The sequence below is a fragment of the Catharus ustulatus genome, chromosome 3, assembly GCF_009819885.2.
Source record: "Catharus ustulatus isolate bCatUst1 chromosome 3, bCatUst1.pri.v2, whole genome shotgun sequence".
NCBI classification, from domain to species: domain Eukaryota; kingdom Metazoa; phylum Chordata; class Aves; order Passeriformes; family Turdidae; genus Catharus; species Catharus ustulatus.
Genome location: NC_046223.1, coordinates 112,281,064 through 112,303,029, shown reverse-complemented (window position 1 = coordinate 112,303,029; position 21,966 = coordinate 112,281,064). Strand labels below are relative to the sequence as shown.

The 21,966-nt window shown below is 43.6% G+C and overlaps 1 protein-coding gene across 2 annotated transcripts in view; it reads right to left on the bottom strand.

Annotated features, from left to right (window-relative positions):
- KLHL29 (kelch like family member 29) overlaps window positions 1-21,966 on the bottom strand; it is a 386,838-nt gene that overhangs the window by 7,885 nt on the left and 356,987 nt on the right. For both annotated transcript variants that reach the window (XM_033054932.1, XM_033054933.1), the window contains 2 exons: window positions 14,232-14,425; window positions 5,912-6,056 (listed from right to left, as the gene is read on the bottom strand). In XM_033054932.1, coding sequence (XP_032910823.1) covers window positions 5,912-6,056; window positions 14,232-14,425 — 339 coding nt within the window. The remainder of the gene's footprint in view (window positions 1-5,911; window positions 6,057-14,231; window positions 14,426-21,966) is intronic.

The following is a 21,966-nucleotide window of genomic DNA, read 5'->3' as shown; positions in this document are numbered from 1 at the left end:
CTTGAAGATCCTGACACATCCCTTCCAACTCAGGATATTCTGTAATTCCAGGATGCTCCTCAAGTGGATGGAGCTGGTGCTAGGACCAGGGAAGCCTCCAGGGCCTCAGCCCCTGCAGGGTGTTGCTCTGGGCAGTGCCAGGCAGAGCTCCAAGTGCCCCACAAGCTTTCTTTTAAACCTTTCTGAGACACCTGCAGGTGGTTTGCAGTGCTGGAGCAAAAGGCATTGCTGGGCTGTGTCCGTGGGTGGTGGCAGTCTGGGAGCCAGAGCTCTGTGCCCCGTTTGGTGGCAGTGCTGACAGCCCCTGCCCCCAGCCAGGCTGTTGTGTCACACAAGGCTGGAGCTCGGGTGTTCGTGTCACGCTGCCAGGAGTGTCATCTTTACAATGAGATGGATAAGTGAGGGTCCAGATTAGTCATGGTCAATTAGGAGGATATCATGCCCCTTCCTGGAGCAGGATTATTAGTGTGGGTGTTTTGGCCAAGCTCCAGTTACATTCTCCCCTACTCTGTGAGCACTTTCCCTTGCTAATGATCCCAAACCATCACGTGGCATCATTACTTGTTGCTGAAAACCAGCAGTATTTTACTCCAAAGTCCACAGCACATCAGTAATGGCCTGAGAGCTCTGTCTGTATCAGTTATGCTTTAATGCCCACCACAGTCCTTCATGTCATCAGCTCCTACAGAAATTACTGCCAGTGGTGTGGTGCAGCAGTTCTCACTGCTGTCTGTGGAGCACAGCCCCACACACACACGTTTCCTTCCAGATAGGCTGGAAGGTTTTGGTTTTCCCTTCTGGACTACAAACACCTCCAGCTGCAAATGCTGCCACCTGAACACATCAACCTTTGTGTCTGTAGGTTCAGGAAGCACATGGCCATTAAGGAAACCTGGGAATATCCATCCAAACAAGCTGTGCTCCAATCCCTTCCAGTGCCTGGAGTCACCATGAGCTTTGCAAGGTAGAAAGGAGCCAGCCTGGGGAGGCTGTAGTGGGTGCTGTAGGTCAGCAATGCCTGGCAGGTCAGTACAGGAGGCACCATGCTTTGCTGTGTAAAAACAAGGCTTTCCTTGAAAAGAAAAGGTGGAGAGAGAGTGTGTGTGTAAAATGATCCCCAAACTGACCCTGATTTTGTGCTGTTCAGCCTGAGTCAAGGTTTTATTAAAGATTTCCATTCAGCAGAACCATCTAATAAATCTTACTGGTTAGCAGGCAGAGGAGGAGGAAGAAAATGCTTTTCTGGTGTCTGTTGGGAATTGCTGGTACTAAATTAGCTTCTCTGGAATTATTGCTGGCACCACCATGCTGCTGCTGTTGCCCCGTGGAGGCTCTCTGTAGCACAAGCCTGTCTGCACGCTGCTTGCATCCTAAGCAAGCAGAATATGGAATTTTTAATCATGCACAGGAACGCATTTGGTATTCTTTTCACTTGTGGAAAAATAAACCCTTGAAGGGCACTGCAGGAAGGGAGAACTGCCTGCAAAGGGAGGCCTTGCCACGCTGAAGGGGAGGGATATCTGCAAGTCTTTTTGGAGGGAGGTGTCTGGCAGAGGTGTCATCATCTCATCCTGGCTTTTCATTCCTGTTGGCTGCTGTCCATCATCTCAAGATCCTGCAAATAAACAGGGGCTCCCAAACCGAGACAGGGTGTGTGGCAAAAAGCTCACAGCTGCCTGATGTTTGGGAAATGTCAAATATTTCCCTCACCTGTTGTGTGGAAGGTGTTCAATCTCAGTGATTTTTAAATTGTTTCATGCATATTATATAGCTATTTTCTCATTTAGCACCATCTTTGAAAGGGTTAATTCTACATCAGCTTGAATTTCTTATTGACTTCCATCAGGCTGGGCTTAATCTGAAAATGATCCTCAATTTGCTCTTCTGTTGATTGTGAGCTGGAGACCCGAACCATTTATTTTTCATTTTTCATTAAAAGTAATTTAACTTGATATTAAAACCATTTAAATGGACCTTTAATTTTTCACAGGCAGGGAATGTCACACACATTTCTTTTCCCTCTGCTCCAGGCTATCATGCTCCCTCATCACTAACATGTAGAAACAAAGCAGATAAAAATAAAAGTGATGCAGTCAAGATTTTTCCCAGCAAATTCAGTATTGAGTGATTCCTGGTGAGAGGAGATCAATAGCATGCAGTTAATTTTTAAGTTGTTTATGTTGCTGCTTTTAAACCATGCTTTTTGTGATCCATGCTAATGAGTGGAATGAGGAATTTATAGATTCATGGGCTAAGGTCAGAAGGGACCTTTGTGCTTAGTTAATCTGAGCTTGTGTATGTGCAGGTCATGGACATTTCCCCAGGCAGCATCTCTCCTGGAAATGTATCTAATCTCCTCTTAAAAACAGCGAGTGTTGGTGACTTCACCCCCTCCCTTGCTGCTTCTCTGTTTAATTATCCTTGCTGTTGGAAAAGTGCTTCACTTCAAGGCCAAGATGTGTAACTTGACTTTCCAGGCCTTGTAACCCGCTACGCCTGTGTCTGTGGGACTGAAAGCTTCTCCATTTGCTCCCAGTGATCAACTCACATCTCAGCCTTTCTTTGATAAACTCGTGTCAAAGGTTTGATTTGTAATCTGGGGTCACTTTGGCAGCTTCCCTTTGAACTTCTGCTGACATTCTCACATGCTGATGCAGGACCCAGGACCTGCACTAGCTCTATCCAGCTTCAGCTTGTTTTCATTTTGGTGTTGGGGCTTGTTTTATGTCTCCAATATTGCACTGACCTTTAATCCAGAGCACTGTGATGCGAGCTCATGTTGTGCTGCTCTGAGTGATCTCCTCTATGTCCTCCTCTGAGAGCCTGGCTTTCTTAGGGAGCAGGGCTGCTATGAGTGTGCTTCCTCCATGTCTTACTTTGTATTTAAAATACCACTGCTGGCTTGAGACAGTTCAGCTGAGATATTCAGGGAACTGATAAAATAGTTCCTTCTGTAACATTTTGTACTCAGTAAGTGTTAAGCCCCCTGCAGCCTTTATCAGGAGAGATTTTCTATTACCTGGATTGTTGATAGATGTATTAAATAGCATTGAAGAAGAAGAAGAAATGCTTGCTACCAGTGGCCTTGCTCCATGATATCTTCTCATTAACAACTACATTTTGAGATCTGTCAGTGAAGCAGATTTAATCTCCCTGCCATGTGCCTTGTTAATTCCATATAATGCCAGCCAAATACCTTGGAGAAATTGCAGTATATTACAGCTTCTCAGTTGTCTTTAGCAGCCAGGCGTGTTGTATTACAAACCAAAACAAAGAACCAGGCTTCCCACACCTTTGGTGGACTTGGCAGTGTCAAGTTTATGGCTGGATTCAAGGACCTTAGAGCTTTTTTCAAACCTAAATGATTCTATCACAACAGGGTGGTTTAACAAGCCTCATTTTCCAGAAAAGTGCATTGATTGATCTTCATTATTTTATTAGCATCTAGTTATTTGTTGATGAAATCCCAAATTAACCACTCTGGTATTTTGCAGAGGACCAACACGAGGCTGTGAGACCACTTACCTCGATGCTGGTACTTTGCAAAATTAATTGCTGCATTGAAATTCTCCTTTTCACCTTTTCAAAATATGGAAAACACTTTAGCAGTGCCCTGATCCATTCTCAACTTGAAAAGTTATTAAAAATCAACATTAGTGGTTCAATCAGCTTCTCAACAAAGTCTCTAAAGACACCTGTGTCTAAGACAGCTGGGTTGCTGGATCTGAGAATATACAGAGTTCCCATCTTTCCTTGCTGCCAATAGTGACTGCTTCTGGTTCCTCACAGCAGAACACAGAACCAAACCTCCTCGTACCCTTCCAAATACAGATGAGAAACACACACCCATGTGGTCTGTATTTTACTTTGCTACCTCATCAGTCTCATCAGCAGTGGTCTTATAACTGATTCAAATTACAAATTTGATCCCTCAAGTTTTTATTTACCTTTCTTTTTACTCCCATCAGCCCCCAGCACTCCCTCACCCTCCTGTAGCAGCAGCAGGTTTTTAACCTATTTGTTACTGCTGATTTCCATCTTCCCTATTTCCATACACACAGATTTATTTAGGTTTTGTCACAGCTTTACATGTCTTTAGGCTGACATATTTTTCCTTGACTGTTTCCCAGTGCATTCAAGAATCTTTGAAACGGTGCCTTTCTTGCTCCCAATTTTATGTCTTTTTTTGGTGACCATTCCACTATAAATGTAAGTTTCCTGTCCACTGTTGCTTTAGGCATTAGAAAAAATGCCATCTTAAAGTTTGAAGTTACTTTTTAAGGATGGGTGGCAAATTCTACTTAAACAAAGCCAGTTATTATGGTGCCTGAGCACTAGGGAATATTTAGGTCACCAGTTCACTTTCCTTGGTCGTTCTGTTCTGCAGGGTGCAGAGCAAAGCATCCCTTCATGTTAAAAACCTTGGCAAGTTTTCAGGTGAGGTGCTCAGCCAACAGCTGAAATCTGCCATGCAATTTCTCTTGTATATTTAACAGATTCTTGTTACTTCTTACAAACCTAAGATGTTCAAAAAGCAGCTCATCCCTCTCCATGATGGATGGGAAGATGCAGGAACATATCAAATGTCCAAGTCCCTCAGGTTTAATTTCACAGCTTAGGGCTCTAATCCTGAGAGGTGTTGTACCCATTATTTCTGGTTTTCAGGAGAAAAATATCATTATATGCTGCCTGAGCACTGCAGTCCTCTTTCTGCTTTGCCTCCTGCTGGAGTGGAGGGGCTAGGAGGATGTGTCCTTAGAGCAGGGACCAGGGCATGGAGCTGGCTCAGGACAGAGCTGGTGCTCTTACCCCTCTGCTGGCAGCAATATCTGCTCCAGCAGCCAAGAGAGGATGCCCCTTAAATTAATAAAAGGAAGGGGAAAAAAAGTGAAAATGGGGAAAAAAGTCAGGAAAAAAGAGAAAAACTGAGCATGATTTTTTAAAAGGCATTTTCTCATCTGCATCGAAGTGAAAGGCTAAATCCAAGTTAAAACATGGAGGTGTTGGCCAACAGTGGGATGGGGCCCAGGGACACCCCTGGAGCAAGGTGCAGCTGGCTGAATATTTGGAAGATGTGGGCCTTGCTGCTGCCCCAGCCAGTGTTTGCTGGGACAGTGCCTGACACATCCCCTCCACCCTGGCTTGGCTCAGTGCCTCAGGGTGCTGCTGCTGCATCAGACATGGATAACAAACCCTCACCTGGTGCCTGTGGCAGTGTCTAGAGACCAGCTATGGCTTTTCCAGGGAAACAGCAGCTCAGCCCTACCCCAGCACGGGAATCTGTGCTGTGAAGGGCTGCCTGTGCACAGCCCAAAACAAGCCTGTCTTTCAGCAGCAGCCATATAAAACTATTTAAAAGGCCTTTAAGTGCTGCCAGTACCTGCAATGGCTGCCAAGTTTTATTTTTGTCAGACAATTTGTGAAATGTGTTCAACTTGTGACCACAATCAGGGAAACAAGCCCGAAAAGCAATCAAAAACACCTAATAAATAATAGTAATTAATACTGGTGTGTGGTGCTTACTCAGTATTCTTTTTCTTTCAAGGATCTTTTAGCTGGTTAGCAACAATGTTCCGCATTATGGTGGTCTCTCCTACAGAGGGTATTTATCATCCTCCAGTTGCACATGGCAAACTGAGAACAGCATTCCTGTAATCACTGGAGGAGCCCAGCACACATCCCTTCCCGTGATCCATCGTGCCTGAACGTGAGGAGACACGTGAACCATAACAGACTGCTGAATGTACATTTTGGGAAATGCTGTGTTCCTGAGCATGTGCAGAAAAAGAGATGAGGAAAACCCCCAAATGGTTCACACCTCCCTTCCCCTCTCCCCTTCACTTGTAGTAGCTCATTTATCAACAGAAAATGTTAAGGCACCGGTAATTCCATTTTAATGTTTTTTTCTCACCTGCAGAACTGCCTGGAGTGGTTCATGTTGGGACCTGCTTTAATATTGCCTTTCTCTGGGTCATAGATGGTGGTTGCTCGTGCATAAGCTCCTCCAAGAATAAAGATGAACCCATTGAGAGTGACTGCAGGAGCATATTTGTTATCTGTCAATGGAAAGCAACACTGAGATCAGTTTTAGGCTCAGGTTTGGAGACTGTTTTTTTATTTATACATTCCCCTTATTTATAGATAAGTCACGTTTCTCTAAACCTCCAAGGCTAGGGAAAGAAAAATGAGGAAACCTTTCCTGGTTTTGCTCTCCTCTCTCCAAGTTCTCAAAGGCACTTTTAAAGTTCATCACTTCTTCATCCCCCAGTATGTGCCTCCCTCTAAACTGGTAAAGAACAATTATCTTCTCCTGAAGCCTAATGGAGTCACCATGAAAGTTCCACAGTAACATACAAAATGAAGATGTCAAATTGTTTCAGAATTTTGAATTGCTGAAATTTTTTGCTCAGATGCTTCACATACTTGTGCAGCAGCTAAGTATAGCAGAAACCCACAGCACAGAGACCCCCTTAATAATATCCAATAGTTGATACTCTTTTATATTATGCTTTTGCTTGTGGGAAGGTCACCCATGCATTTCCAGAAGATTTTCTGAGATCTGATTTCTTTCTCACCTTTATCTGTCTCATAAATTCACCTGCATTTTTATTTTCAGATGTGTATGTATCTCCAAGCAGTCCTGTAATTTAGCAACAAACTGTGTGAGGTTGGGAGTTTGAAATTAAGCAAATCTCTCATTCTGAGTCAAGTTCAATCAGATTTTCTGAGGGCACTTTACAATTCTTGTTAGCTGTGGCTTTATTAGAAATATTAGTAAAACTAATCATAAATTATTGAATAAAATAATTCTAATCTAATTAGTTGGCTTGTCCCTTATGCTGCTAGCATGCCATATGCACATTATTAAATATGAGTCAGTTGGGCTGAAATTCCTCATGATGATGTCTGTCTTGATGAGATACAGTTTTTTAATCAACATTTCCGTGAAACCAATCAGCAGTGTCTGGGAACAAAAGATGGGGAAATACGGTGTTTTGAGTTAAAATAAGCCTCACAAGCAGTTCTCTAAGAGGCAGGTGGCTTAGCCCTTTGGGGTCTGAAATGCATGTTTTCTGGGAAGCCATCCTGGGGTCAGGGAACACATATGAATTCTCCATTTGTAGCTATAAGTTAAAGCCTTTCCAAAATCTGCATTTCCATATGCTCAGGAAAGGTTGATCCCCCTGCATGTCCAACAGGGAATCAGACTGGACACAGTCCTGCTGGTTTCAGCTCCTGCAACCTCCTCCCAAGGGGACCTGTGGGCAGAAGCTGGAGGGCAGGTGAGATACCAGCCTTACTGCGCTCTTACATCTCTGATACCAGCCTCTCCATAACACCAAAGGGGTTTATATGTTCCTCCCTAATCTACAACATTATGACTGTGTCCTTTTAGGAACACAGAAAAGGATGGGCTTAAACCAGATCTGGCAGCTTCATTTTGGGATTTGCTTACCTCTTGCATGGTGTGTTGTAACCCTGAGGTTCTTGTAAAACTACCTTATTCCATTAAATATTTAACAGCAATTTAATTTGACAGGAGTTAAGCAAAAGCTGATGAACATCTCCAGAAGAGAGATAACCTCCTTAATTGAGGTTTCAACTGGTAAAACGAGAATGAAAAGAATGTTTTTGTGCTGTCTGCTTCTGTCCCAGCACAGCCATGGCATGGTCTGGCTCAGTTCACCCCACCCCACAGTGGCACGAGCCCAGGGGGACCCACAGGGGTGAAGTACCCAGCAGGCAAACAGACAGAGCCCATGTGATGGGTTAAAGCTGAGCTCCTACTACGCTGAGTATCTACAGGCATATGTCAAAAAACCACGGCTGTATTAGGAAAATGTCACTGATCCTTGGGAACAGATGGGAAGAAACTAATTCATCCAGAAAATAGAACAAGGAGTATTCAGTTTCTTCGCGGTGCCACTAAGCCACTGTAATTCATCAGAAAGGCTTATCTGTCCTAACAACCCGGCTCGCATCCCTTTCCAAATCAGACTTGCATATGTGACATTTTTTCCACTTAAAAGACACTCACCAGAAATTTTCCATATTTAATTATCATATCTTCTTGGTTTTTGTTTTTTTTTTCCTCTGACTAGCACTGTTTTGCAGGAGAATGAAACTCTTACATTAAAAAAAAAACCCTCCCAAATCTCACAGGGAAATTATTTGGGGCTCTCCCACAGCAGAAACAGTGACTTCTCAGGGGACTGAATCACTGACTTCACATTTCTTTTTGTTAGAGAATGAGAGGGAAACCCCTTGGGTATTTTTGTAGTGACTTTTTTTCTCCCCTTTTTGAATAGGCAGACAATCTGATATTCTTTTTTTCCTTTTTTTTCAGAGGCAATCATGTTTGATTCTCAATTTTTCAATACACCTACTATCTGTTGTCTTTTTATTGCTTTTGTCTTTAGCTATAATTTCATAATTTCATAAATTGGTATCATGCAAGACTGAGACATAGAAACAGAAAAATCCTTGCTGCTTCTTTCAGCAAGGGAGTTTTTCACAAAAAGTCTCTTGTTCCCAATGAAGATATGGCAAAAAGACATGAGGGACACCCCTCATGTGTGAAACAGGTAGAGAGGAAGCAGTGTTTTGGTTTATTTTTTTGTTTTATTACCAAGGGGACAGAAATTGTTCATGGATACTGGGATTTTGGAAACCTCAAGTCATCATTCCTGATACTTAGATGTGGATGACCACCTTCAATCTTTAACCTCACTTCACCTCAGGTGCAACCTTCCTGTGCTGGTGTCTTTTTCAGGGCTTGGTATGCTCATGCAAACTCCAGTTTCTGTCACTGTTTGAAGTCCTTAACATGGTCCCAGTGCAAGGCAGCTTGTGAGGAGCCTAGTTTTGCAGAAGCATGTTCTGGATGGGCTTTTTGGTCAATGTGCAGCAAGCTGGAGAGGAGATGGACAAAGCTACTGGGTGTGAACATGAGTTCTGTGTCAGAGGCTTCTGTGGGATATAGTAGGGCCACTGAGTATTTCAAAAGGCTGCCGGAGAAAAGGAAGGGAGGGGAGAGGAAGCATGGAAACAGAGAAGCAGCCTCCTTTCCCCTCCAGAGTCTTAAGTGTTGAGGCTGCTGGATATAATAATCCATTTCAGGTTGGAAAATCTTAAATGGGATTTGTCCAGGTCAGCAAACAGACTTGAGATTAGAAGGCAGAATAAATGTAAATGAAATAATACATAAAGGGTAATATTTCCTCCAAGTGGATAACATGGTAACACCCCTCTCCTTTTCTGTTGCTACAGGAAGATAAGCCAGTAGTTCTATTCTGTGTCAGGCCACTGGAGGAAGGAGTGTGCACTCCATGGCAGTCCCTGAGCCAGAGGTGTCTTTCACGTGGGGTTGATGATTTAACCTGCTGCTGTGCTCCTCACGTAGGGAGGACAGGCTGCACCTGGGATGTGTCCGTGGCTCTCACATCTCTCCCTGCATTACAAGGCCAGGTGGCACAGACCTGTTTTCCCTTCCATGACTGCTCAAAGATCTTACACTGCCTTCCAGCAATGCACTCAGAGACTGAAGGGGCACTGTAATGAATGGCAGCAGCACTTCATACAGAAAAAGGTTATTATAACCAAGCTAAACACTTTTAAGTGTTAAACACTTTTACTGGGAGGAAGAAATGTGGGAGTGCCACCAGACCAGGCAGAACACCAATCAAATTGTCTTCTGGCAGGTGTGGGTGCCTGGTGGGGAGCTTGATGCACTTGATGGAGCAGATTAGAGAACAGAGTGTGGTTAATATGAACTAAGCCTCCTTTTAATAGTAAGTGCCTCTTCCCCTCCTTGAACACTTTTCAGACAAACTGAAGAATGGCATGGCCACAGGATAACCAGGAGACTGTGATCTGATCTTGAACACAGCTCAGGTGAGGCCCAGGTGAAGGTGCTGCATGAACAGTGAGGGCTTGGATGTCACCCTGCAGGCTCAGAGCTCTCCTGGGATCTGATCTCTTCCAGATACACAACTGGCTGCCAGCCCTCTGCCTTCCCCACTGACCCTTGAGCAAACACTCCTTGCTGACCCCAAAGTTGAGTGTCCTCACTTGCAAACACCACATTCTGTGTATGTGTGGTGGGCATGGCCCATGCCAAAAGCAGGAGGCTCCACCTGCCACTGCAGGGCAGCTTTAGCATCAGATTTATGGACATGATGCTGATGAACTGAAGAGTGCTGGAAAAAGCCATGGCCATGAAGGAGAGGTAGGAGTGAAGAGGACACTGGATAAACAGCAACACAAAAATACTGATTTTGCAGGGCAGAGGGCAGAGAATAGGTAGGGAAACACTGAGGAGTGGAAAAAGTCATTCTGAAGGGAGCACATGGCATGTACAGAGGAAAAATGGATGAGATAAAAATTCAAACTTAGTAGAGTGAAAAACTAAGAACTCGCCACGGGAAGAAAAATACACTGAAGAACGAGATGAAACACTCATTGCTGTGGGGCTTTCAGGTGAAAACCAGCCATATTCCCCTACAAGTACCAAACTATTGGCCTTGGGACAGTGCCAAGACGTAGATCTGAGTTTTCTCGTTAAAAATATATAAAAATATTAATTTTAATGAAAATAAGCCACGGGGCAGTGAAGTAAATATGCACAGATGCTTCTAGTGCTTTTATTTTCCAGATTGGCCTTGCATTCTTAGGTCTGTGATTGCCCCACTTTGGTCTGACATACCACTGCAGGAGTTAATGGTAAAGTGAGGAACTAGATACCGGATATCGGATTAGAAACCAGAAATGCTCACAGGACTTAGATCTCTGTTCTCTGGTTCTCACCAGATTTTAAAATTTAATAGTAATGGTAATTAAATAATGGTTTTATTGCAATCCAAAAACATTAATAAAAACTTCTAATTCCACACTGAATGTGTCATGAAGGCACAATGTGAATTAAAAAGCAGTGACCAAGTAATTTGGCGTACTTAAAATCCCTGCCTTCAGCATGTCCATGGCCATCTTATTAAATAAGACAAAGCTCAGGAAGCTGGGCATGGAATGCATTTTTAGCACAGCTATATAGGGACAGCTTGACCAGAGATGGAAAGGCAGGTGCTGCAAATACATAGCACTCGTTTATTTATTCATGTAGGGCTTTCATTTTCACATGAGAAGGGGATGTGCAATGTGGTGTGCTACAAACATGCAGTGTGAAAGCCCTGTGAGGTTCCATTCTCCCAGGGACATCCAGCTGTGGGCTGCACTGCTGCAGGAACATCTGCCCACTCCAAGGTGGGAAGGACTGACAGGGGGCAGAGGATGGGGCATTGAGGAAAGCCTTCTCCTCCCCAGATGTGGATGTGTGTGACCAACACTTGCCCAAAGGCTTCCACAGCATCCACATGCAGCGTCAGTGAGCCTGGTGTCATACCCACTGCTCACAGGCATCCACCTCCCAACACCTCCTGACAGCTGAAGCATAAAGAATAAATGGGAACTGAGAGTGAATTCACTGCATATTCCTAGAAGAATTCCAGGCAGAAGAGCAAGGGCTGAGCTGTGTGACTTGCTATCAGTCCCCAGTCTGTATCTGCTCTGCACAGGCAGGATGTCAGTGTCCAGCCTGCTTCACCTCCACTCAGACTGCACAAAACACGAGCCATGATTGATGCCAGTGTTGCCTTGGGTTAGGCTGGCACGTGATGCTTTGAAAGAGATGGACCTTTAGGGTTCAAACGTGTACCATGCTGCATTCAACTCACTATCATAAAATACCACAATGAACTGAGACAAGTGCTACTGGTCTAAAAATCTCCACAGACCTTGGCTGCTTTCAATACCTGCAGCTACTGTTGCATATCTGAGCCTGCTTGAGGCATTTTTAAATAAACTGTTGTCCTATCTGAGGTCAAACAGGTTTCACTGATCTCGGGGTGACTTTGTAACAACTCACCATCTCAGCTGCATTAGCTCAGAGGAACACCTTAGGAATTCACAAATCAACACAAAAAGGCTCTGAGACTGTCAGAGGCACCCTGGCACTGATGATATCACGATTGATCCCAGCTCCATTTTGTAAAAAGCTTCTTCTACTTCCTCTTTCCTTTAGACTGTACTGCACCTGGCACTGCATCCAGTTCTTGGGGAGATGCTTTAAAAATACCAGTGACACTATGGTTTCTGCAGAGCTGGAGAAATTAAAATTAATTTCCCACATTCCCACTGCCTTGTAGTGAAGATCAGGGATCACACCAGTTCACATTCCCAGACATTCTCCACGGGGGGCCATTTTTCAGACTCTGCGTTATTTTAAGTTATTTGCAAGTAAATTGATGTTATACATTACCCAACAAAGAACTCCTTATTTATTTTATGCCCTCAGCTTAACTAATGAACTTTGCACCAAGAAAACATAAATACCATCTTTTAACTTCATGAGTATCTTTAATGTGTTTTTGTGCTATTAAGAAATAATAGTATAACTCTATTAGGACAATGGGTGATGAACCCAACTCTGGATAGTTGGGATGATTTCCTTTAAGCACACATGGTGTCGATACTTGCTAGACTCTAATGAGCCCAGGGGATGATTCCTTAGCTCCTGTGGCACTTGTACTATTATGGTAAGGAACAGGAATACAACACATTATGCATGATCTGCAGTATGCTGTGAGTCCAGGAAAGCCTCATACTGTCAGGCAGTGGAATAAAGGGGCAGCAACAGCTGTAGGCACGTGATGGAGGAAGGTAGCAGTGGGGCTGTCTGTGCTGCTGTCTTACACACATGTGCCTTGGGCTGGCTCACACCCTCCTTCTGGGCACTCCATGCCCTCCATGCTGTCCAGCTGTATTGGGGGAGCAGCCAGAGCGGCTGTGCTGGATGGGCAGGGGGGCTGAGCCCATGGAGCGCCAGCTCCTCACATCCTCATCCACCAGGAACCCCAGCAAAAGGCTCGCAATCATCCTAACAAGCTGCAACAGAAAAAGCAGCTTATTCTAAGTTGCTGATGGTGCTTAGGCCTTACCTGAACACCTTACAGCTGTCCAATAATTACAGTAATTTCATGACTATAAGGTGCACCTTAAACCCTAAATTTTGATCGAAACCCGGACGTGCGCCTTACAATCCGGTGTGTTATAGTAGTGAAATTACTGTACTTACTTGCTACTTCTATTGCTTTAAGGCTCAGTAGTAAGAAGATGATTTTTTAACAATGAAGTCACAGTTTCAACATGAACAGTGAAACATGAAACAGGTTGCTCAGACAGGCAGTAGATGCTCCATCCCTGGAAACTTCAAGGTCACGCTGGACAGGGCTCTGAGTAAACTGAATTACTGAAAGATGTCCTTGTGTATTGCATGGGTTACGTGACCTTTAAAGGTCCCAAACCCCTGCATGATTCTCTGAACTAGGAGGTGAAGGCAAATCACTCTGAAAGCAGCTTCTCTGCAATGACTGTGTGAGCTGTTTCTTTGGCCACTGGGGTGCAGCCAGAGCGAAGGCTGGCAGAGCCCAGTGCAGAACAGACAACCCAGGTCAGCTGCTGCCTGCAGGAGCATCCTGGCCAGCCTGAGCACTAAACCTCACTTCCAAAGGCAGCCTCAACACTCAGGGTGCAAATTGCAACAGAAAGCAAGGAAGTTGCAAACTTCTGAGTACTGTTCTAATTTTGGAAGGAAGTCACCACCTCTGACATTGGTTGGTACATTGGAAAATCTGGTTTCTCGTCTTGCTCTTTATGTTTGGTGAGCTCAAGGGCTTCATAAACTAATAAACACAGTTTTAATAAACTACATCTTGAAGCTGTCAGCCTCTGAAGCACATATGCCTGTGGATAAATCCCAGTTCAGAATGCCTGTCACTTCCCACAGGACAGGCAGCATTTTAACGAACTCATGAGTGATAATCCACTACTTGAGCAGTGCTCTCAGACCACATGGGACAACACATGATGCCAGCATGAAGTTTCACTTCACTGCACTTGGAGTTTTTTTAGATCTAAAATGGCTAATTGTTCATACTTAGTAACTGATTTGTTTCCTCCCCTGCTTTGAACCCATCACTTCCAGCTGGTAACTAGTCTGTATTAATGAGTGACAATTGCCTTCAGTGGAAATCCAGGTAATTCCTTCTCTAATATCCATGCATTCCTGCCAATATGTTACAGGGGTATCCCCTCCCACCCCACAACCCCTTTGCTTTCTGCAATGGCATTAAGACACCTGCAGCACAGAGACTGGCTCTGACACCCACGTGGCTTACCGATCATCGGGGACTCGATGAAACTCCACGAGTTGGTCTGGGGGACGTAGGACTGCAGCACGCCCGCGGCCCGGCCGGCCTCGTTCACCCCCCCAAAGACGTAGATCTTGCCCCCGCACACGGTGGCCGCGGCCGAGTGCACGGCCTTGGGCAGGGGGGCGATGGTCTCCCACTGGTTGGTGATGGTGTCGTACCTGGGGACGACAGAAGGTGCAGTGAGCTGAGCTGAGCAGCGCCAGGCAGCACTGACAGGCACAGAAAGCAGAAGAAAAGCAGAGGTGGAAATGCTTTTTTTTTTTAAACACCTTGCAAATTCAGCCACTTGGTAAACGGTGTAATGAATGCTTTTCTCTAAGGTTCTAAAGCCCAGAGAAAGCTGATTCTGTTTTCTGTATATGCCTCTCAAATCTCATTATAGTCCAAGGTGCAGAAACTCGGGACATCTTTGTTGAGATGTCTTATACTGATTAATTTCTTTTAATGAGTATACAATGAGATTATTCTTGCTAATCAGTGCAGAGATACCCAATAGTGACTGTGGGCAGGCAACTGTTAATATACTTCAATTGTTCAGCTTGTGGAACACATCTCACCTGCAACATAATGCAACATGATGGCTCCTTTTACTCTAGTTAACCGAGCAGCAACTCCCATTTTGTGCCAGAATAAGTTGCTTCCATTTAATTTTCATTGTGCAAACCAAGCTAACTTGTTTTCAGGATGCTGCAACTGTTAATGCTGGGGTAAGATTTCACCATTGCATTTGCAGTTGACATGAATCAAACAGAAAAGAGTGTGCATGAAAGTGCTAAATTAGTTTTGAGGTCATCAGTATCTGATTTAATTAAGTCATTGACCATAAGGGATGTACGGTTAACAATCCATGGATGAAGATTCATTTTAGACAACATCATAAGTACAGGCATCCCTTTTTTTTTAAAGATAATGTGGCAGGGATCCAAATAACTGCTCTAATGTGAATCTTGGAGACAGTGGAGAATAATGTGATTTTTAGGTTTCTATATTTCCATGTAATGACAGATGCAGTCAAACAGGAGTTTCCTGTGTAGTGATTTTTCAGAGTTGTTGACTGCCAGAACAGAAGCTCTCATCACCCATTCAGGGTTTTTGCTCTTAATGGCAGTGATATGCAATATGCAAACATGGAATGAATTGATGAACACGAACCCATCTGCAAAATATGATCTGGCAACAAGGGAATTCTCCCTCTGTAACATGTCCCTCAAATTTTCACTGCTCGAACTTGGGGAAAATAAAAGGGAGGAATGATAAAAATGGCATAAACAGCAGAAAATTATGTGCTTAATAAAAATGCACTAATGAGTTTCCAAGTAATATAACTGAAAGTAATTAACACACTCATAAAAAAAGAAGCAAAAGCAAACTTTAACTAAAAAAAATTAGGAAAGTCCCTTATAATGAGCATGGAGAACTGCCTTGTATGATGTTCTAAATTAGTTACAGAGAAATTAAATTCATCTACAACAAGTGATCAAAGGGAAGAAATATAACAAGATTAAACAACACTGTGCTGGGAGCATTTACAGTGACACACCTTTACTGGGCTGATTCTTGTACCAAACCTGAGCCTGCAGATGCATTTTGACTGCACAAGCAGCTCCTCCATGTAAGTCACCACATGCTGCATCTTCTGCACTCACCCACAGCACTCAGGGAGCAGCACTCACATCCACCCGAGCAGATATGCAAAAAAATCTCACATAATATAAAGTTTCACACATTGCTTTTGGGACATACTTTGCTAACTCAGCTATTGCAGTAATTGGTAATTTAATTCTTGATGTCTTGTTAAAAAATTGGCTATAATTGGTTATAGAATGGGAAAAACAACAGAGCTGAGAACTGACCTAGTGTTCCTTATCTTGCTCCTCCTCCAGGACCAATTTCACCTGTCAACTGATACATTTTGTCTCACACCATCTACTCTGATTTAGCACCAGGAACATTTGTGGGTAGTCAAAGTGGTCTGAGATTGGGTGGTGAGCAGCCAACTCCCTTCCATGTTGTTGGCAGAAGGAACTAGCACAATTCAGCTTCCAAGAGAAGGACATTCTTGGCAATGACTTTCTGATTGTCCCAGTAAGTTTTTGGGAAGAAGGGGTTTTTTCCTTCACGTATGCTGGGGGCTGGGTGTGGAGAGGACCACATCCATAGGAGTACTGGAGAAAGGTTCAAATTACAATAACAATCATCCATTTTCTGTAACCCACTTTCACTGCTCTCTGTTTATGCTCTGCAATGACAGAGTTGCTCTTTCTTTCTCCTACTATCCTTCATCTGCCACTGAGAAACCAAAATTGACGAGCTTCACTTCATCTGCTGAAAGCCAAAGGCTGAAAATCTATTGGATGCAGGTGCATGTGGTGAAGCTTGAACCCCTACTCTTTTCTTGAAGGTCATTTGGTTTAAGAAATCAGTGAACCATAAAGCAGGTGGAAGGAAGCAAGTCCTTGTCTACCTAACATGTGGGTTTTACACGGGCTGCTCAGTCAATAAACTCACTTGAGTGTCTACCCTAGCCCTGAGGCTGAAGGGGAGAAATGAACGCCTTCAAGGCTTCCTGATGTCCCTCCATCCCTCAGGAATTTATTCCTCCAGTTCACTCCCTCCTTGCAAAATGGGTAGATTTGATTTCTAGTCTGTTTTGCTTTACTTCTCACCCACCAGAAAGTTTGTTTCTTTTTCCCTGTTGGATTATAAAGCTGTCTGCTATCAAATCTCTTTCACATACGGATGTGCAGAAAATAATGAAGTCAACTCTTCACCTTCTATGGGATAAACTAAGTTGTCTGAGCCCCTTAAGTCTCTGCAAGACAGGCTTCCATCATTTTGGTCTATCTCAAGTCAGCTCTTAATGTGTTCACACAAGGATTTGCACCAGATTAACTAAATTGGTTTAAAAATGAATGAAGGTGAACCTTTGTAACCTTCCAGGACAGAAAATACTGACACCTGCTTTACCTCCCTGCCCTAGGGCTTTTCCATCTGTTGTGTCATCTCTGGCACTGCCATCACACCACAGCCACTGGTGCTCGTGGGGCTCCTGGCTGCCTGTCACAACAGCCCTGCTCGAGGGCCAGCAGGGAGGAAACTGATTCAAAGAATAATCACTTTGATCTCTTTTCATTAGTCAAGCTTTGCATTCGAATCCCCTGTTTGAAGCTGTAGATGGAGACATAATGTGAGCTGGCTTCAAGCCAAGCAAAGGTTTTTCTTCCCTCTCCTTCCCTCCCTCCTGGTGTGTCCATGCTTGTCCTTGGCTCTGGGCCTACCCAGCCCATCCAATTTGCTGAACTTGAATCTTCAAGGACATCTCCTTTCACATGACTGAATCCTGCAGTCCTTGCTATGCACTCGTGTGTGGTTTTACACACTTGCCCTCACGCTCCTTCCTCTGCCCAGCAGCCTGCAGGACCTGTCATTCACTGAGCACAGGGATCTCATCTGAGCCTTGTGCACTCACTACCTGCTGATGTATGTATTATTTACACATAACTTACATAATTTTAGATCTCTTATATATGTGTATCTGCACATTATCTGTATATATAATATATATATGTATGTGTATGTATGGTTTATATACCCATGATACAACAAATGATCTGAGCCCAGCAGAAAATACAGATCAGGCTTGAAGAGAGCACATGCAGAAATAAAATTTTGCTGGTTTCCACATCTCTCCACTCTTAGGATTTCATTTGTGGGACTCATCTTCCCCTTGCTTCATTCATTTCATTCAGCTCCTCCTTCCTTGCTCTTTCCCTTCCACCTCAGTATTAGCAGCAGAAAACCCTTCATTTCAAGCTGTGCCACTCGCTTCACTGCCTTCTTGACTTCTGATCTCTTCAGTACCTGAAAATAGTATTTTTTTTCCTCCTCAGTCTCTTAATTTCTGTCCTCCTAGGTTAAACAGCCATATGTGTATCTTCATTTATTCACATTGCAAGATCCTTACATCATGGTCAGCTGCTTACATACTGACCATTTCTGTCAGTCTGCAAGAAATCCTTCAGTTATTTAAGCATTATTTAATTATATTTGCAGGAAAGCTTCTATTTAAACTAAAGCTGTACAGTGTCATATTGAACTGCTCTTCAGATGATTCACATGTTTAAAATCAAGTAATGGATTACTATTTTTTGCCTTTTTTCTTCTGACAGGCTTAAGAAACTATCCTCTGACAGAGCAATATATTTAATTTTCTTTCATCCAGGTAAGATAAGTTCTTTTAAGATCGAGTCCAACCATTAACCCAGTACTGCAAAAGCCCACCACTAAACCATGTCCCTCAGTGCCACATCTACTTCTAAACACCTCCAGGTACTGGTGACTCCAACACTCCCCTGTGCAGCCTGGTCCAGTGCCTGACAATCCTTTTGGTGAAGAAATGTCCACTTTCCTTGGGAGAGAACCCCTAATTCCTACATGATCATATCTCAGTAAAACAGTAGGTTCTGAAGCAGTTTCTAAAAAATATAAAGCTTATTCTTTACACTGATTTTTTTAGACTGTCTTCAAAGTATGCACTGCCAACAAAACTAATCTCCCAATTTTAGACAACCTTATTGCAAAAGTGCTGTCAGGTCAAGGGGATTTATCTTCTTCTGTCCTTCAAACATATAATAACCACAAAGCACCCACATTTCCACACTTCCAGTCCCATACATTGTCTTGTCAGCATATGCAGCCTTCCCTGCTCTCAAATTGCATACATTACAGGGCCCATCCATTATCTAAAGACCTAGTTCGTGGATACACTTCATTTCACCAGCTCCCAACCCAACTCATATCTCAGAAGAAGACAGAAAGTGTAATACCTTCTCGCCTAACACCTAATGACTCTCTTCCTGTCACACAGAACCTTGCCAGAGGGGCTTGATGGAGAACTGCAGCCATGCTGTTATTTCCCTAAACACCCATTGCAAAAACATAACTTTCCCTGAACATATACCCATCCACAGCCACAAAAATGGACTTATAACTCAGCCCCTCTGGCACATGCATATTGTTTTAAGATGAGTAACAAATGACTCCTATTCATCTGTTTGTGACTGATAGTCCTACATTATCCACTGAGACAGAATTTTTACTGCCTCCTTACAGACAAGTGGCAGATAAAGGGTAAAGAATCTCAGCCCTGTTGAATTTGATGGGAAAACACCCACTGTTTTAAGTGGCACCAGAATTTCTGGGAAAAGTTGCACCAATGACACAACTGAAAGCATGGAGAGAGGGACACAGGAGCTGATGCCATAAATCATTATGAGTCCAGTGGTCTCTGCTTGCTTTAATGCTTTGTAATGGTGCAGCAGATGTAGTAACTGCAGGCAGGTGGCATCATGTATAGCTAAGGTGGCCTGACATTTGCTTTTAGAAAGCAAGATGCAGTAAAAACATCTTTGCAAGATTTTAACCATTTAGGATAAAATATTACAAGAATTCCATGAAGAACAGGTGGAGAACAAGAAAGAAGCTGGGAGAAAATGCTACATTATCTGTCTTCAAAGACCCACTGTGGTGAGACACCCTGTAGACATCATCCTCTGGGTCTGCTCACTGGTGAGGTCAGGGTAAGTCACTTTGGAGTGGAGACATGCCCTTTACCATGCCAGCAGACACGTCAGAACCTGGCCAAAGCTGGGCACGGTCACGCTTGGGCTGACTGAGCAAGCAGAAAGCAAAATGTGGTTGGGAAAGATAAGCTGCATGTGCACCAGGGGAGGCGGTAGGTGGTCCAGCAAGGGAGGATGTTCAGTGCCTTGCCCTTCACACTGGTGGCACAGCCCAGGACTGCATTGTGTGTCAGACCTGGATAAACCCCTGCACCTCTATGGGGAGATAATAGTGCTATAATCTGAGAGGCCTCCTAGGAGGTGAAAAACTACCCCAAAACCAGGTATAAATTATGTCTGCAATTCTGCACTGAGGGGAGGAGTGATAACTTCAGACGTAAAAGTAATTTTTGGCATCACTTGACATGAAGCATATGACCATGCCCCATTATTTTAATTTAGTGCTTTTCCATGACCTGCTGGAATGACAGAGGTTTACCCCTTACTGAGAGATTGTATCACGCTGTTCCATCAAAACCAATACAGTATTTGAAAGAGGAATGTGCAACCCACACAGAAATATGGTGGGAGAAAGTTGGTTTCTTGTAGCTCTAGAGGAGGAAGGGGAAGAAAAGCAGAGTCAAGAAGTGGGTATTCACTGCTCCTAACACAGCAGCCAACTCAGCAATTAAAGTTATTTTAGTTTGTATTTTAGTGTGTTTTATTCCAAAGCTGCAATCCAAATCAGAAATCCTCACTGCTTGCAAAAATGGGTACATCAATTTAAATTCCTGAACCCTGCCTTGTCCAAACGGGAAGTGCTTTTGTGTGAAAAGGCCTGACTTTGTTCAGCACTGCCAGGAGAGTCAGCCTTCCCTCACCTGTATTTCTGACAGCAGACCCTGAAACATCCTCTCCAAAACACAGCTTCAGCCATGCTGTACTTCACTTCTGTCACCCCCTACTGTCATTTTAATATGAAGAATAAAAAAGGAAACATCCCCAAACTTCTCTCATTTTCTGGCATGGCCCAAAGGAGGCCATGTTGCACTTTTTCCATGGCTCTGTCTCACAAGCCACTCTAGACAACAGCAGATTAATTATAACCACGGGTTTAGCAAATCCCCATGACAAGACATCCTTATTGTGGCTGAGGCAGCGTGTGCTGAAATGATAGGGAGGAAATCTGCTCCTTTCCCACATCCAGGTCTCTTGGTGGGCTCAGCACAATGCAAAACCAGCACTGCTGCTCTCACTGAGCCAAGCAGGGGATGCTGAGAGCCTGAGGTGACTTTGCAGCTGCAATGTCATCTGTGTGAGGGCTGGGGTGACTGAGATGAGAGGGAACGAGCAGGGGGGACTCTGCTTGATTTAGGGTTCATTCAACTGACCAACATTTTGGATGCTTTGATAAAGAGAGACCATGAGAATCAGAGCAGAGACAAATCAGGCCCAAGGAAAACTGAAAAGAGATAATTTAATCAATGACAACTATCCGGACTCCTCCATAGCATTCTTTCACTGTTCATTTATATTGAGATATGGAACAAAACAGCATCTCTTTCCTGGGCTCTCTCCTTCCTGTGCTCACAAAAATAGTTCTGCTAGTTAAAAATTTACTGACTTAAGTTATGGGATGAATACCTTCAGATACCAGAAACAAATCTGCTGAAAAGGGTGAGATTTGCTTCAAAGCAAATCCTATGGGCCCACCTTAGGTTCTGGGTGAAGGAGGGGAGCAGTGTTCACATGTTGCACTCACTGCTATGATTTATCATTCATTCTTTGCTGTCTGCATTTCCCTGATTTGCTGAGAGCATCCTCACCAACACCAGTTCTTGACCTTTTGAAAAATGTGCTGTTTTTTTCCCTCCTCCAAAAATCCTTCCTAATGACCTATCCATATTTGTCTTGCCTGTTAAGACAACTTTTAATGGAAAATGCCTGCTTCAAAATGCTATTGAAGAAGTATTCAAATTCAGTATTTAAAACTGACAAAAATATTTTTGGTTGCCACATTCACTTAGGAAAAATGTTTCCCAAATATGTTTCCCAATTAAGTGTTTGGGGAAGGCTAAGACTCTATTGACATTTTTGGAATAGAATATTCTCATAAACTGCATTTCAAAGTGAATTCT